At 40.0% G+C, this 14,926-nt stretch overlaps 1 protein-coding gene across 1 annotated transcript in view; it reads right to left on the bottom strand.

The window, feature by feature from the left end:
* Window positions 1–14,926, bottom strand: part of CREB5 (cAMP responsive element binding protein 5) — a 452,531-nt gene that overhangs the window by 270,644 nt on the left and 166,961 nt on the right. Inside the window, exon 5 of the mRNA XM_055123939.1 lies at window positions 5,632–5,804. Coding sequence (XP_054979914.1) covers window positions 5,632–5,804 — 173 coding nt within the window. The remainder of the gene's footprint in view (window positions 1–5,631; window positions 5,805–14,926) is intronic.

Here is a 14,926-nt window from a genome sequence, read left to right on the forward strand (position 1 = left end):
ACAGCACAATAACCATGATGGGCAAAAGCATGTTTGGGGGTTCCTCTGATCTCTGCTCATAGTTCCTTATATCCTTGACTAAGCAAGTATCTATTCTCTTCTTTAATAAAAATGGAATTGTAAATGTCACCCTTTCTAGGCTACTGGTAAATAATAAGAAACTATATGCTGGGGCCTATAATAGATTAAGGATAGATGATAGTAGAAAATGGTAGCTTCCTTCCTTTCTTTAGCCTAAAAGACTGAAAAACTTTTCTAACAAAAATCTTGTGCCACTGAGAAGTGATCTCCAATAGTTTCTCCTAAATAAACTAGTTTAGCCATAGACTGCATGCATTTGCTGTCCCAAATTCATATGTTTAAGTTCTAGTACCCCATGTGATAGTGTTAAGGGGTAGAATCTTCGTTGGATGGATTTAGACTAAATCATGAGGGTTGGTCCCCTAATGGGATGTATGTCTTTATAAGGAGGGGACAGGATAGGAAGGTAAATAAGTGATAAGTGGTAGGGGTCAAGCTTTGCATGGGTTTGGAGAGAGAAAGCAAGCAAGATCGAGAGAGGAGGGCGGAGAGGGAGAGGGAGGAAGGAAGGAAGGAAGGAAGGAAGGAAGGAAGGAAGGGAGGGAGGGAGGGAGGGAGGGAGGGAGGGAGGGAGGGAGGGAGGGAGGGAGGGAGAGAGGGAGAGAGGGAGGGGCAAAGGGAGAGAGGGAGGCCAAAGAGTTTCTTCCACCATTCCATTTCCTTTCCCTTGTTACAGAGATGTCAGATGAACATACAGCAAGATAGCAACTGGCTTGCAAGGCAAGACAAGGACTATCTTGAGAACCAAATCACATGATGGTACCTTGGACTTCCCAGTCTCCAGAAGCCTGGAAAACAATTGTCCATTTTTCTTAGCCACTGTTTCATTAGAGCAGTGTTTCATTAGAGCAGCCAGAACTGACCAGTACTTCAGCCTTGCTGTATTCTAGTCAAGGCTCTAAGTGAACAAGAAACATCATACTTGCCAGAGGAGTTAGATGCCAGAGCCAGACTCATGGACAAGAACCATGTATTATTCTGCTTTTTTGAATATGGAGCCATGTGTTCTGGGATTCTGGCTCTTCCCACTTCATCTGACCACAATACCATGTGGTGCTACATCTTTCAAATATTAAGAAACCTTATATTTCCTCAAATATCAATACTTAATTTTAATTCCACATATAAAAATCTGGGAGGAAAGGCTGTTGGCCCTTACTCAGAGGTAATTTCTCAAGGCTCTGCATGGGATTTAACGGGAGCCATATGGTTAAGTCAGTCAACCCTCCCAGAAAGCATCCCCCTGAAAGGCCCTTGTAAACGTTCTCAAGGTTGTGAAAGATCCACCAACTTTCTAACAATAAAGCTATGTTGATAGGCCCAATATTCAGCAAACAAAAAGCAGGAACGAATGGCTCCTGGTCTGAATTACCCAAAGGGGACTTTACTTTGTCCTAGAGAAGGACTGTGGGCTGGTGGCACCCCACGATCTGCTCTTGGAGGAAGAAGGCCAGCCTGCAAGTTGCTGGCATTGGACTATTGGCTTGGGCTTATGCTGCTGGTTTGCAGAGTGTAAGAAAATGCTTAAGAGTGGATTTATGGGCTTATGCTTTACAAATCAAGCACATTCTAAAATGTAACTGCACTGGCATTTATGGCTTCTTTTAAGTATGCTCTCCTGTCACTTATCTCTTTCATTTTTACCCAGAGCAACAATGACACAACATCTTCAAATTAGTTGATGTTCCCATCCCACTGATACTTTGAGTTGTAGCATCAACTCATAAAACCAAACCACATGGTTCTCCCTATAGAAGAATTATCACTGCAAGTTCTGAAATGTAATAAGCTTCTTCTTTATATTATTACTATTAATATTTCCTTGGTTGTGTCCATCCATTGAGTTATACTAGCTGCAAGGAGCTTCCTCTGAATAATACAGAATATTGGATTGAAAAGACAAAAGAATGAGAGAACGTATAATGTATAATAAATGTTGACATCACTTTAATTTTTACATAAAACAAGATTTGCTTCTACCACAATTTACATAAATATCTGATAAAGTATTAGATCTATCTGATCTAGATGGAGGCAGATAAACCTAACAGTTTGTGCAAATAGAGTTTATGAGAAAATAAATAAACATACTTACACATCACATGAATGAATGTGTGTCGACTAAAATTGGTATAAAATCAAGGAAGAGATCCATACATAAAGTGCTTCATACATGCATGTTTTTGAAAAAACTTCTAACTTTTAACTAGAATATTTAACTGGAATATTACATTGTGGCTAGATGTCCTGTTCAAATATTAGCCTTGGTAAGAACAAACGAATGTTCTGATGTTAGACATACCACATTTCCATTGTAAACAATTGCAATCAAATTATTTCCACCAATAATCTAATGAGTTCTTAGACTTGCCCACTCCCCTACAGATAATTAAATTTGTAGAGCATTTTGAGTACAGGAAGACACTTGTAGAATATTTTGGCAGTGTTCCCCATAGCCCTTAGAATTCTGTACTAATTTCCATTCTTGTACAGCTCCATTCCTGGTACCTTTTCAGTGCTCTTCTGTGGAACCACCAAACATGAATTTCCTAGTAGCATAGTAGCATTCCCTCCATCAAAAGAAATCTTCTTTAGACAAGCCAAAATCAATTATGATTATAGCCACCTACTCAACAAAACTGACTCATGGAAAAAGAGACAGAAACAGCAAGAGCAAAAGAGAGAATTAGAGGGAAGGAGAGATTTTTATGCAGCCTCAACCTGCTCATCCACCATTTTCCCTGAACTTTGCTGTCTTGATTCTGAATTAATGAGCCTGTTACATGATATCTAATAAAAATGACCTGAGTCTAGATACTGCTTGGAATCTGCCACATATTTGGTCCAAGGCTGAATCAATTTCATCTATATTTAACACAGGCTTGTTTTCTGTCTAACTTGTCTCCCCCACAGCCCATGGCTCACTCTTTTTTTTTCCATCTGGAAAACTTATCTCCTAAAATGCTACCATCAATCAGCTAAAGACACTCTTCCCGACAGAGCGTCTGCCAGTTTGACGAAGCACAAGTAGTCACTAGTTTGGAGATGCCTCCCACACTCTCCAGTGCCGTGTGTTTTTCTAGCCTGCTTAACCACACAAGTGTAATTTGGGATATTTATACTTACCCAGTTTCTATTGGGATAACAGGGCCACTTTGACAGAATTCACTATAGTGGGTGATATGGGATGCGATATAAATTGCCAGGACTGCTTGTCTACCTAAGTTCTGACCTTTTAAAAACTTATTCTGAGTTGCCACACATTGAGTCTGCTTTGGCTCTGAGCCTGCTCAAAAGATATGAATACCAAATACCTGCCAGGAAGTATGCAACCCCACCCCCACCCCACTCTTCCCTGAGATTCAGTGCTACCCCCATTTCCTGGTCCCCGTGTCAATCCACTCTCAGTATATTCAAGCTTCTAAACTTAAATGCAGCATGAAAAGAGGAGATGGGGGTACGGGGGCAAAAGAAAAGCAAAAGTGGGCTTGGCAGAAGGGGTCGCTGGTAAGAAGGAAAGGGAAGAGAGGGAGCAGGAGACAGTGGCCCCCATCCCAGCCCACAAAGTTCCAATCCTAAGCACACCCCCTGGCCACAGCAAAAAGCCCAGTGCGTGGGCACAGGTGGGGCCCAGCCTCCCTGGCTGGATGCAGCTTAAGTGCTGAGCCTGAATGAAGACTTTCATTGCTGTTTGCTGTTTTTGTTGGCCAGTGGCCATGGCAAACATTTGCAGGTGGCTTGGCCAGATTTTGACACTTAAATATTTGAGGTTGTGATAAAAATCAGAATATTACTACAATATGGTTCTGTGCAGCCTCAAAAAAAAACCTATCTGCAATTTCAAATGTTCATTTAAAGACACAGTCTCCAGAGGGAACTCATGTTTTCAAGTAAGTGCTCATTTCCTCTTTGCTGAGAGAAATAAAAGATTCACCATTTGCCAGTGTTACCACCTAGAGTTTCAATCGGAATCCACTGAGGAGATGGGCTGGCTTCTTCCTTGCTGTGCCCCATGATCATCTGAGCAAGGGTTTGGATGGGTCACATGAAGAAAACGGAAATAACAGGATGTGCAGGAACAACATGGAAAGCACAACAGGGAATGATGTGAAGCAAAGAAACAGCCTCCCTCAAGACTGGCAACGAGACTGTTTTTAGAAGTGACAATTATCTCCCAGAACATGCAGGGAAAGGCACACAAACCCCCAGGATTGAGGATAAATGGGAAGAGTCCATCAGAGTACCCACATTGCACAGAAACGCGGGCATAATGACACAACCTAGAAGTGGGTCCCCTCCCCACCACCTTGGGCCAGCTAGTCAAATTATTGACAGTCAACACCCATCTTGGAATTTAGGGCTGACCCCAAACCCAGCACTGTTGGAACAATGGTCCTGTGCTACTGAGCTGAGTCTGCAGCAGGGGAGAGTCAGGAAGGGGGAGAGAGGTAGGGGAGTCAGAGCTTCAGGGGGCCAGGAATGTTGTAAAACTGCTAGTAAACTCTAGCACATTTTAACCCTTGTTTTTTGCCCCTTGAAAGAAAAATAAAATAATAATAATTAGCTAGCTGGCCTAGCTGTGAATTATCTGCCCCAAACCAAGTCACTAGAATGTAGGAGGCCCTTGAGATGCAAATGCTGTTCTTAAGAACCCACCCACCCTCTTTGGATATTATAGGTTCTTGCTTTCCCGGATGGTAATGCTTACTTGCACAGTCATTTGAAAAGAAAAGGAATCTTTCATGGAGACACTTGCTTACTTAGTGTTTACTTCTCTAACAAAGCTAAATAGTCCAAGGCTCAGATTAATTTTTTGGTTCTGAATGTGAAGGCAAAATGCACTCCAGGCAAATACGGAAAATACTTACTGTCCACCATCTCTTTTATTAAAGTAGGTCTCTGCATGTCATAGTCCATGGCAGGAAGGGGAGAAATGCAGTGACATGGTACTTCTGAGGAAAACCCAGACTTGCACACTCTGGGTCTGGGATTCTTATTAATATTAACAACAAGGGGTCAAAGACACACAACACACTTGGGGAAAACTTCTAGTTGGTTTTGAAGGAATTGCCATATCTAAAATTCCAATGAACGTCAACTTTGAGTTCCAATGCTAGGACCTAACACAGCAAGCTGTCTTTCTTCTTTTAAGCAGAAAATTCAGGGGTCAGAGAGATGATGCACACAGTGGACTCAATCCCTGCCACCCCATATGGTCCCCTAAACACTGCCAGGAGTGATCCCTGAGCACAGAATCAGGAGCACTAGTTGAGCACTGCTGGATGTGGCAAAATAAAACAAAACAAAACAAAAAAAGAAAATTCAGGTAACACACAACAAAAATAATGACTTTCCTATCCCTGGCGTCCAGGGTCCTTAGCTTCTACAACATGAAGACACTCTCTGTCTTCGTCCATCAAAATCATCTGAGATCCAGCCAGGAAAACCAACTCTGCCTCACCTGATCTGAACAGCAGAAACAGGGAGCAGTCAGAACGTTGCTCACGCTCCTGCTCAGTGGAGCCCAGAGAGATGAAGGGATCTCCTTACCCGATCTGGCGGTTGGTGGAAGGTGCCTGGGTGATGACAGAGCTGGACTGGGGTGATGGCATGGCTTGCTGAATCACAACGCTGGTGTCATGGTTGGTCATCCGGGTGCTGCCAAGCTGGTGAGCTCCAGGCCCCACCATGGCCCCGCCAACAGTGTTATGCATCGGGATATTCTGCCCAGAGAAGTAGAGGGGAGAGGTCAGAAGAAGTCAAGGCTCTATTTCACGCTCAGGCTTTCAAAGGCCAAACTCGGGAATCTGATCATGTCAACTAAATCAAGAGTTATGGCTTCTAGCTGGCCATGAGTCCATTTATCTTGTTATACTTGAGAAGCTAAAAATTAACTATTCATCCTAAACGTAAAGCACAAAAGAAAATATTTTAAAGTTCACTAATCACTCTGCCACGACTCTGAAGCGTAGTTTCCATCAGGGATAGTTAGCATGAATCTTCTCTGACTTGATGGGATGCAAGCTGCATTTGAGAATTATCTTTGTAGTAAGTGCACAAGGTTATGATTTAGTGAGGAGCCAGTGAGCATCTTCTTTGAATGGCAAACACACTGGATACTATTTTCTTTTTCCATACTATAAGAACAGCCAACCATTCATTTTTTTCCGAAGAAACTACTATTTTGCCAACTCATAATCTGGGCAATCATGACCTGAGCACTGAAAGGTGGAGAATCAGGATGGACAGCTGGAAGAGATGATGGGTGTCTGGCTCCATAAGACAAGAGTTACAACTCTCAGGTGAATGTGTATGGAATCAGCCTCTCATAATTCTAGGAATAATATGTTAGGAATATGGATCAATGATTGCTTGTCAGTTTACTGCTCACTGTCTTTTCTTCTAGAATGCAGAATGTCTGTGTTCACAACTCTACCCCTTGGTGCTCTGAGCACAGTGGGACTTTAGTCCCCATATATTGCATGAATAAATTAGAGAAGAAAAAACTAAGTCATGGAAGGGACTTTATCATATGTTCTTTTTTTTTTTTAGCACATGAAGCCTTGAATCGAAGTTTATTTGTCTAAAATTAAAAAGTAAAACAAAATTCAAGATAAAGGTGACTAAAATATAGGTTTTGCTAGAAAAGAAAGTCACTGACACAACAAGAAAGGATTTGCACTAAGGCAGAAGAGACCGAGCAACAATAATGGGACTGAATGTGAGAAAGACATTTAAACCTTTGGAAAGAAAGTGCAGGGCAAAGCCAAAGTGGTATATGGAACGCGTTTTTGCTGTTTCTTCACTTCTCTCCAGTCTCAAGGGTAGGGAATTCCAGAGGTTGGCTGGAAATGGAGGGTCACTAACAATTACTTAGAGAAAACATATCTGTCTCTGCTTTGGTGTAGCAAAAATGTTCCCCAGGAGAACTAACATGATTCTATGAAGTTCTTCTGCAAAGGACTGGATTTCCTGCACTAGGTATTAAGTGACAGTGATAACACACATGATGTTTGGGATGGTTGTGCCCATTATATTACACCTTTTCCAAATTTCTGACCACAGAGTTTGTCATAAGTGCAGATGGAAACTGGGCACCTGGCTCAGACTGGGAACTGAGTGTTGTCCTGGGATCCCGAAAGGCAAGAGCAGTCTCCACTCTACACACAGTCCAAAGGCTCATCTCATGGAGTCGAAGGATTTTCTAACATGGGAAAATATTGTGGTTTTTTAAGGTCACATGAAAGGAAATAGTGGTTTGTGCTAGGGTGGCAGCACAGAGATATACCTGAGCTCTTTTTAAAGAAAGTAGATATCAAGAAGCTTAGAATGAAAACAAGGATAACTGTGTTCTTTCTTTTAAAAGTAGAACTTAACAAATTTACTCTCTCAGGTTTTAATGAGATCTTGATGAAATATGCAATTCCAAGTATTTTCTCCCATTGTTTCTTTAAAGATATTCCATTTTTTTCTCTTCCTCTGAGTCAGCTGCTTTGTCAATAATAGACACGAAGCACACTCTGACTCTCTGTTTGAAATTATTTACGTGGTCCTATGTGAGAAAAGGTTATCATTAAATTTAATATTTTAAACATTAAGTCTTAAATTCACAAGCAAAAATTCAAATGTAATGAAACCTCCTGAAGTGCTTTTCTAAAAAGCAATTTATATTCCACTGTACTTTAGGTAACATGATCACAATCGTTTTACACTGTTCATGATTCTGACATACAAAGAATTACATCTCAACACAACCAAAGTACCTTAGAACCTTTTTCCTTTCATCCTAATATGAAACCCCCAAGACCTACAAGTTAAACCTAAGCATCCCTTCCCTCTTTCTGTGTTTCCTCCTCTCCACCTACCAGCCTACAAATGATCATCTCCTCTCCTATTCAAGACTGATATCTTCACTGCTTTCCTGTTGCTTTTTAGCTTGCCTTTCTCCTTTTCGTCCCATTACTGATACATTGTTTTGTCTTTCTGCCTTGCTGCAGGAAGCTTAGGTTCATTCGGCTATGCTCATCACAGAGCTCCTGAGGCACTCCCATTCCTCTGTGTTCATCTTTAACCTCTCCTCTGTGCTCTGCTTCCATTATCTGTTAATCATTCATGTGAGGAAACCATCCTTACCCTCTTAAAAAATGGACACAATTCCCCCCCTTTCCTACTCCTTTCTTGTCAGTAAAAGTAACCAGTGCTTTGTTTATTTGTTTGTTTACTATGAAGATGACTGTCCTGTCCATTGTGTTTCCAAGGTCTAAGCTAATGTCCAGCATATGTTAGGTGCTCAATAAATGCTGAATGAATGAAACAAAAGCATAAAATGGCATATATAGAACACTCAATATGATGGAACCTTATTATTCATTCTTAGGTAATGTTTGAAAATACAAACTTCTTATCTCCTTACCTGAAGATATGAAAATTTAAAAACAACAGTAAGAGTTTTAGATGTGAAGATATTGTTCAACTATGGATGAGGATCAAGATTAAGAAGACATGATATGAAGCTTATAAAGTTTCCTTAGAAAATATTAAATGAGTTCTTAGAGGAAGATGCCAAGATATGAGTGTCAAAAGATCCAGTTGGATTTCTGGCTTAAATGAGGAGGAGAACCATTCATTACCTTTACCATGAGAATCAAGAATGTTTGGCTCCTTCTGTAGCACAAGGAAATTAGTTTGGTTTCTTCAGAGTAAAGCATGTTAAATGAGGGGAAATCACCCTTCTATTTTTGAATCTTCACTGAGAATGATCTAAAAATATATCTCACATTCTCCCATACAGTATCCCCCGTCCTTCCCTTGGTGTGACCAGGGGTCAAACACGAGGCCATACATTTTGTTAAAGTGCTAGCTCACAGGGGTACAGCTCCCCGTGGCTCACCATACATCTTTTGGGTTTTGTTTTGCTTTTATTTGCAGTGCTCACACAGACACTTGGTTGTGATATACTACAGGTTGCATTTGTGGTGCTGTCACACCACTCACAACAGCAGTGGCATTGCTGTGACTTGGCAATGTGGGGCAGTGCCAAAGACCGAGTTCATAGACTGATGCATGAAACCTGACAGGAGCTCTCCCACTGAGTCACGCCCCACGCCACCCTTACTGAAGTTTTTAAGACAGTGCCTTTACCACCTCCACCAGAGGTAGACTAGGTTGAGGAACCTTATATTCCAGTTCTAAAAAATCTCCTTTGTCGTCCACACGTGAATTTTGCAAATTCTTCAGCCTCCTTTGTCCATATCCAGAGTTTAATTTCAAAACATTTTGAAAAACTAAACAATTAAGTGAGCATTATAATTTTATTTTAAGAGATTATTTTTTCTTTAGAATTACATACTAACTCAAACATGAAATTCATTTTCTGAGTTCATGTTTTCCCAATTATGGGTTTGAAATTTGTCTTCATTGATAAAAGAATGGCATTTTAAATCTGGATAAATTATATATCCAATTTCAAAAACACAAAGAGTGACTCTATATTCCCATGTTATTTTTGCTGGGAGAGATGGGGAAATTTGGAGTTGGTAAAATGTCATCACACTGGTAAATGGAAGTGAACACACAGGGAAAGATAGAGGTGTTCCTGCCGGTTCGGCCTTTGGCCTTTCTGCAGTCAACATTTTTATCAACAGCTTGGGTGAAAATGTAAAATTATGCTTGTCATATCTGTGTTTGACACACTGTTGGGAGGCATAGCTAATGTTCTGGAGAGTAGAATCAGTTTTTCCTTGAGCCAAGTGTGTGATCTGGCCTCCAGAAATGCTAACATAAATCTAGGTTGTTGTAAAAGTGCAACAGCCATATCAAGAGAAGTAATTATTTCACTGTTGAGCATGTTGGACTGACCACATTTGGCCACCACATTTTAAGAGGGAAATCGACAAATAGGAGAGAATGAAAGCAATGAAAGCATCCAAAACATATCACAAGAACAGTAGAAGAATCAGGGAATATTTAGTCTGAACAAGAAAAGATTTAGAGGGCCATGTTAACTGCTTTCAAATATTTGCGGGATTAGACATTGTCTGTGTTGCTCCAATGGGAATAAGTTCAAAATATGGGGTCCTGATGATAAGCGTCAGTAACAACCACAATTTCAGTACCTAGTTGGAAGATATCTCTATGGTAGATGCATCAAAACCACATCTCTAATCCTCACAAGGATGCTACAACACAGGCATCATTATCCTCATCATGATAAAGAGTCAAACTTCTCTCCTGACTTCTCATCCCTTTTGCTTTTTTTTTTTTTTTTTGCTTTTTGGGTCACACCCGGCGATGCACAGGGGTTACTCCTGGCTCTGCACTCAGGAATTACTCCTAGCGGTGCTCAGGGGACCATATGGGATGCTGGGATTCGAACCCGGATTGGCCACGTGCAAGGCGAATGCCCTACCCACTGTGCTATCACTCCAGCCCCTCATTCTTTTGCTTTTGGAAATGGAAATCCTCATGCCTTCTGGACTCATGCTTTAAAGATACAAATTTGACTTTTGTCAAGATAAATTTACTCATACGTAATATATCTAAAGACAACTTTAACTGCCTTATGAAGTAGTAAGCTTCCTGGCATTGGAGTTAGGCAGTAGAGACTGGTAGCCATTTGTCAAGGATGTCACAAAGAGAAGTCTTGCGTCATAACTAAGATGTCACTAGATGACCTTCAAGGTCTTCTATTACAAAGATTCTCTCATTTATGATACATTGATCATACTTTGGCTCAAATGGCTCCAAATGATTAGCAATGTGTAATAATGTTGAAAATATACTGACTTAGGAGTTAGGAGGTCTCTTCTAAGAGAGTTTCTCTACCCCTCCTTATGACCATATAAACTAGATAAATCATATTACCTCCTTGAATTTCATACATTCACTCATAAAAGAGAGGGTTAGACCAAATGGTCCCATGATCTTTTCCAGCTGATACACCATGAGTCTACTATGTTATGTTTTACAAAACACCAAGTATCAAACACATCTTTTAGACTCTAATTCATGATGGGCTTAAAAACATTGATTTTTCTCCATAACCATAAATTTTTGCAGAAATGAGTCTCCTCCAAATTATAGTTTCTGCCATATCCATGGGGTTATCATTCAAGAAACAGATCTAACAAAAATTTCTCAAGCATTGAATATAAAAGGAACATAGACAAACTATCTTTCATAAATTTTTTCCTTTTGGTTTAAATTGCAATCATGTCCTTTAACTTCTTTCTCCTTCCAAGTCTTATAATACTTTTCTCTCCTCCATTCATTGTTCTGAGACATACAGGGTGTGAATGGAATGAGAACCAGGGGAATAATAAGCCTTGATTGCATACTCAGAAAGCTTGAGGTAGAGTGTTAATTGCCTTTCTGCATGCATGGGCTTGGAATACAATATGCAAAAAAAACAACCCAATGTATATACATCCCTGTTCATATAAATAACTATAATTTCAGGGTGTGGTAATGAAGGATAAAGGAAAGTGGACCACAAATGAAAGTGAAGGTTGGTAGCATACAGGCAAAATGATGTTGATTCCCACAAGGTCCCAATGTGTTATCTTTAAATCTATATTCCATCAACTGCCGAGGAGTGGAGACTTTATAGGTTTCTCTATAAAGAACCAGGGTCATCTTGACATGCATTTACAAGTTAGGTTGTGCAATCTTGGAGTTCTCTGCATCTTAATGATGCCGGGCAGTTATGAAGACTTTGAGAACTTCCCAGATGTAAACATTCATGAATTGCATCCAAAAGATGTCCAAGCTATTCACAGAATAACAAAAGTGCTAACCTTTTGCATGATACAAGAAGGTACAAGAGGTACAGAAAGGATATTGAGACTCTAAGCTCCTTCTTACTGGTAGCGTACTTGGGAGCGGGCTACCATCATGGATCATGGATACTTTAAATCTTATAGGAAGGTAGGCTATTCTGTGAAAGGAGACAATGAGGTACTAGAGGAAACAGAGCAGGGTCAGGGGGAGATCCAAGCTATTTAAGCCAAATGCTTCATAGCATTCTCTTTAGCAGAGCCACTAAGTGCAAGACGAATCAGAAGATGATAAATCATCTCTGGCAACCTTTGCCAGAAGGGGTGGGAGGGAGAGTGCAGGGCAATGTGAAAACTCCAGTCTGAATGTGCATATTTAAGTTCTGCTTTTTTATAGTTTCTTACTTATGTCCTAAGAGGAACCAATGGCACAGAAGGAAAACTTGAGCACTAGAATCAGCTAGTACTGGGTTCAAGTTCACATCAACTCTATAACATGCTATTTAAATTCTCTTGAACCAATCTTACTCAACTTTAAAAAGAAGATAATCATTTAATGGACAGGGTTGTCATGAGTATCATAAAATGTATGCTCCAGAAAAGTGCCTAAGAGCAAATGTGTATTTCCTCCCCCTTGTTGGGGGAGAGGCCAAACCTGGCAGTTCTCAGGGACTCTCCTGGCTCTGTGATCAGAGGTCCTTCCTGACAGTGCCCTGGAGGGATGCCCAGGGCTAGCCACAAGCAAGTGCCTTTACCCCTGTACTACCTCTTCAGCTTGTACATTTTTCCTGTATATACTTTTGCTTCGTTTTATTCAGTTTGTATATAGTTTTAATGTTCTAAGAATTAACCTTGTTGTTGCAGTTTTAGGAGGTCACACACTCATGCTATGCACTGTGGAATCACATGAAGCCATGCAGGGCAATGCTGGAGACTGAACTCAGAGCCTCCTGCCTGGAAGAGAGACACTCTACATTGAGTCATACTCCCAGATTATGCTTCTTTCCATTATAGCAAAGTTCAGAATGTGAAGTTCAGAGATAAAAGGTTCACTTTGGGTGGTTATTCCCAAGGCCTAATATTAATAGAAATATTATTAGCACCGTAGCACTGTCATTCCGTTGTTCATCAAGTCGCACGAGCGGGCACCAGTAACGTCTCCATTGTGAGACTTGTTGTTACTGATTTTGGCATATTGAATTCGCCATGGATAGCTTTCCAGGCTCTCCAAGAGGGATGGAGGAAGAATCAAATCTGGGTTGGCTGCGTGCAAGGCAAATGCCCTACCCACTGTGCTATCACTCCAGTCCAGAAATATTACTAATATTTATAAATTAGCAAATATCAGAAAGCTCATTTGATCCTGATAATCAACCTACAAGGCAGGTATAATAATCACCCCACTTCATACATGAGGAAATGGAGGCCAAGAGGTTAGGTGATTTGCTCCAAGTCATGATGCATACATGGAGACACTCAGATCCCGAAAGTTAGGTGGCTTCAGAGTCTGGCTCTTACCACTAAGCAACACCGCCCTTGCAGTTTTGCTATAAAATATTTTATAGTGAATGTAAGATGATAAAAATTGTTTATGAAAATGATATCCCTTATCATTAAGGAAATGCAAATTAAAACAATAAGATAACAACGCACACCAGTGACACTGGGAAGTATCACAAAAGACAACCACTATTGGATCATGGGGGAAAAAAACAACCATCATCATCTACAGTTCATCCAACCTTTTTAGCAAACAATGTGGTCACTTATCAAAAAAACTAAGAATTGAGCTTCCATGTGATCTAGCAACTCTTCTCCTTGTCATCTATCTCAGGGGACTAGCAAATCTATTCAGAAAAGACATTTGTGCTCCTATATTTATCACAGCACTATTTACAGTAGCCAAAATATGAAGACAATTCAGGTGTCCAAGAACAGATTATTGGATAAGAAACTATGATATTATACATAATGGAATACTATTCTGCTATAAGAAAAGACAAAACCATGCCATTTGCTACTATATGGATGGATCTGGAGAATATCATGCAGAGTGAATTAAGGATGGAAACTTGTATGGAATGACCTCCTTCATATACAGGATATTAAAGAAACATATTAAGGGATCAACAAAAATGGTCAAAGGCAACAGAGCCTGAGAACTGGTCAATAGAACTGAGCTTAACATGGTAGAGGAGGGGGTGGGGGAGGCATACTGGGATCATTGGTGGTGGAGAATGGGCACTGGTGGAGGGATGGATACTCGAACATTGTATGACTGAAATGTAACCACAAAAGTTTGTAAGTCTGTAACTGCAACCTCACAGGGATCCATTACAAAAAATAAATAAATTTAAAAGAAAACCATGGTGGGGGAGTAAGGAGAAAAAGTGAGGAAGGACATTCAGGAGAAGGCGTGATATTGGCGCATGTGCATATGTGAAACCCAGTCATTAACAGTATTGCAAATCAGAAAGACTAAAATGAAAGTTTAAAATGTCATCAAATGATAAAAATCAAATAATAATAAAAAATCACAAATAATGAAAATTAAAATATTCTTTGTATTTTTAAGGAGACACAAAAAATAAGTTACTAGTTAAAGTTGGTCTATGATCCCAAGAATTACAGTATATCTTTCATATCACACATTCAAATCAACATCATCTCCACCATCTATACACTTAGAAAAGTCTTGGAATTCAACAGTAATTCATTTAAAAGTGATTGATTAATGGCCATTGTCTTAAGGTCAGTTTGCTCAATAGACATTTCCTAATGTGACTGGCAAAAAATTGAACAGTTACTCATATTAATGGTACAACTATAATTAAAATTACAGTGTGAAAGTGTTGAACACTTTTATCAAGCTACAAGAGAGAAAGAAAGAAAGAAAGAGAGAGGAAGAAAGAAAGAAAGAAAGAAAGAAAGAAAGAAAGAAAGAAAGAAAGAAAGAAAGAAAGAAAGAAAGAGAGAGAGGGAGGGAGGGAGGGAGGGAGGGAGAGAGAGAGAGAGAGAGAGAGAGAGAAAGAAAGAAAGAAAGAAAGAAAAAAAAGAAAGAAAGAAAGAAA

This window comes from Sorex araneus, chromosome 1 (genome assembly GCF_027595985.1).
Source record: "Sorex araneus isolate mSorAra2 chromosome 1, mSorAra2.pri, whole genome shotgun sequence".
NCBI classification, from domain to species: domain Eukaryota; kingdom Metazoa; phylum Chordata; class Mammalia; order Eulipotyphla; family Soricidae; genus Sorex; species Sorex araneus.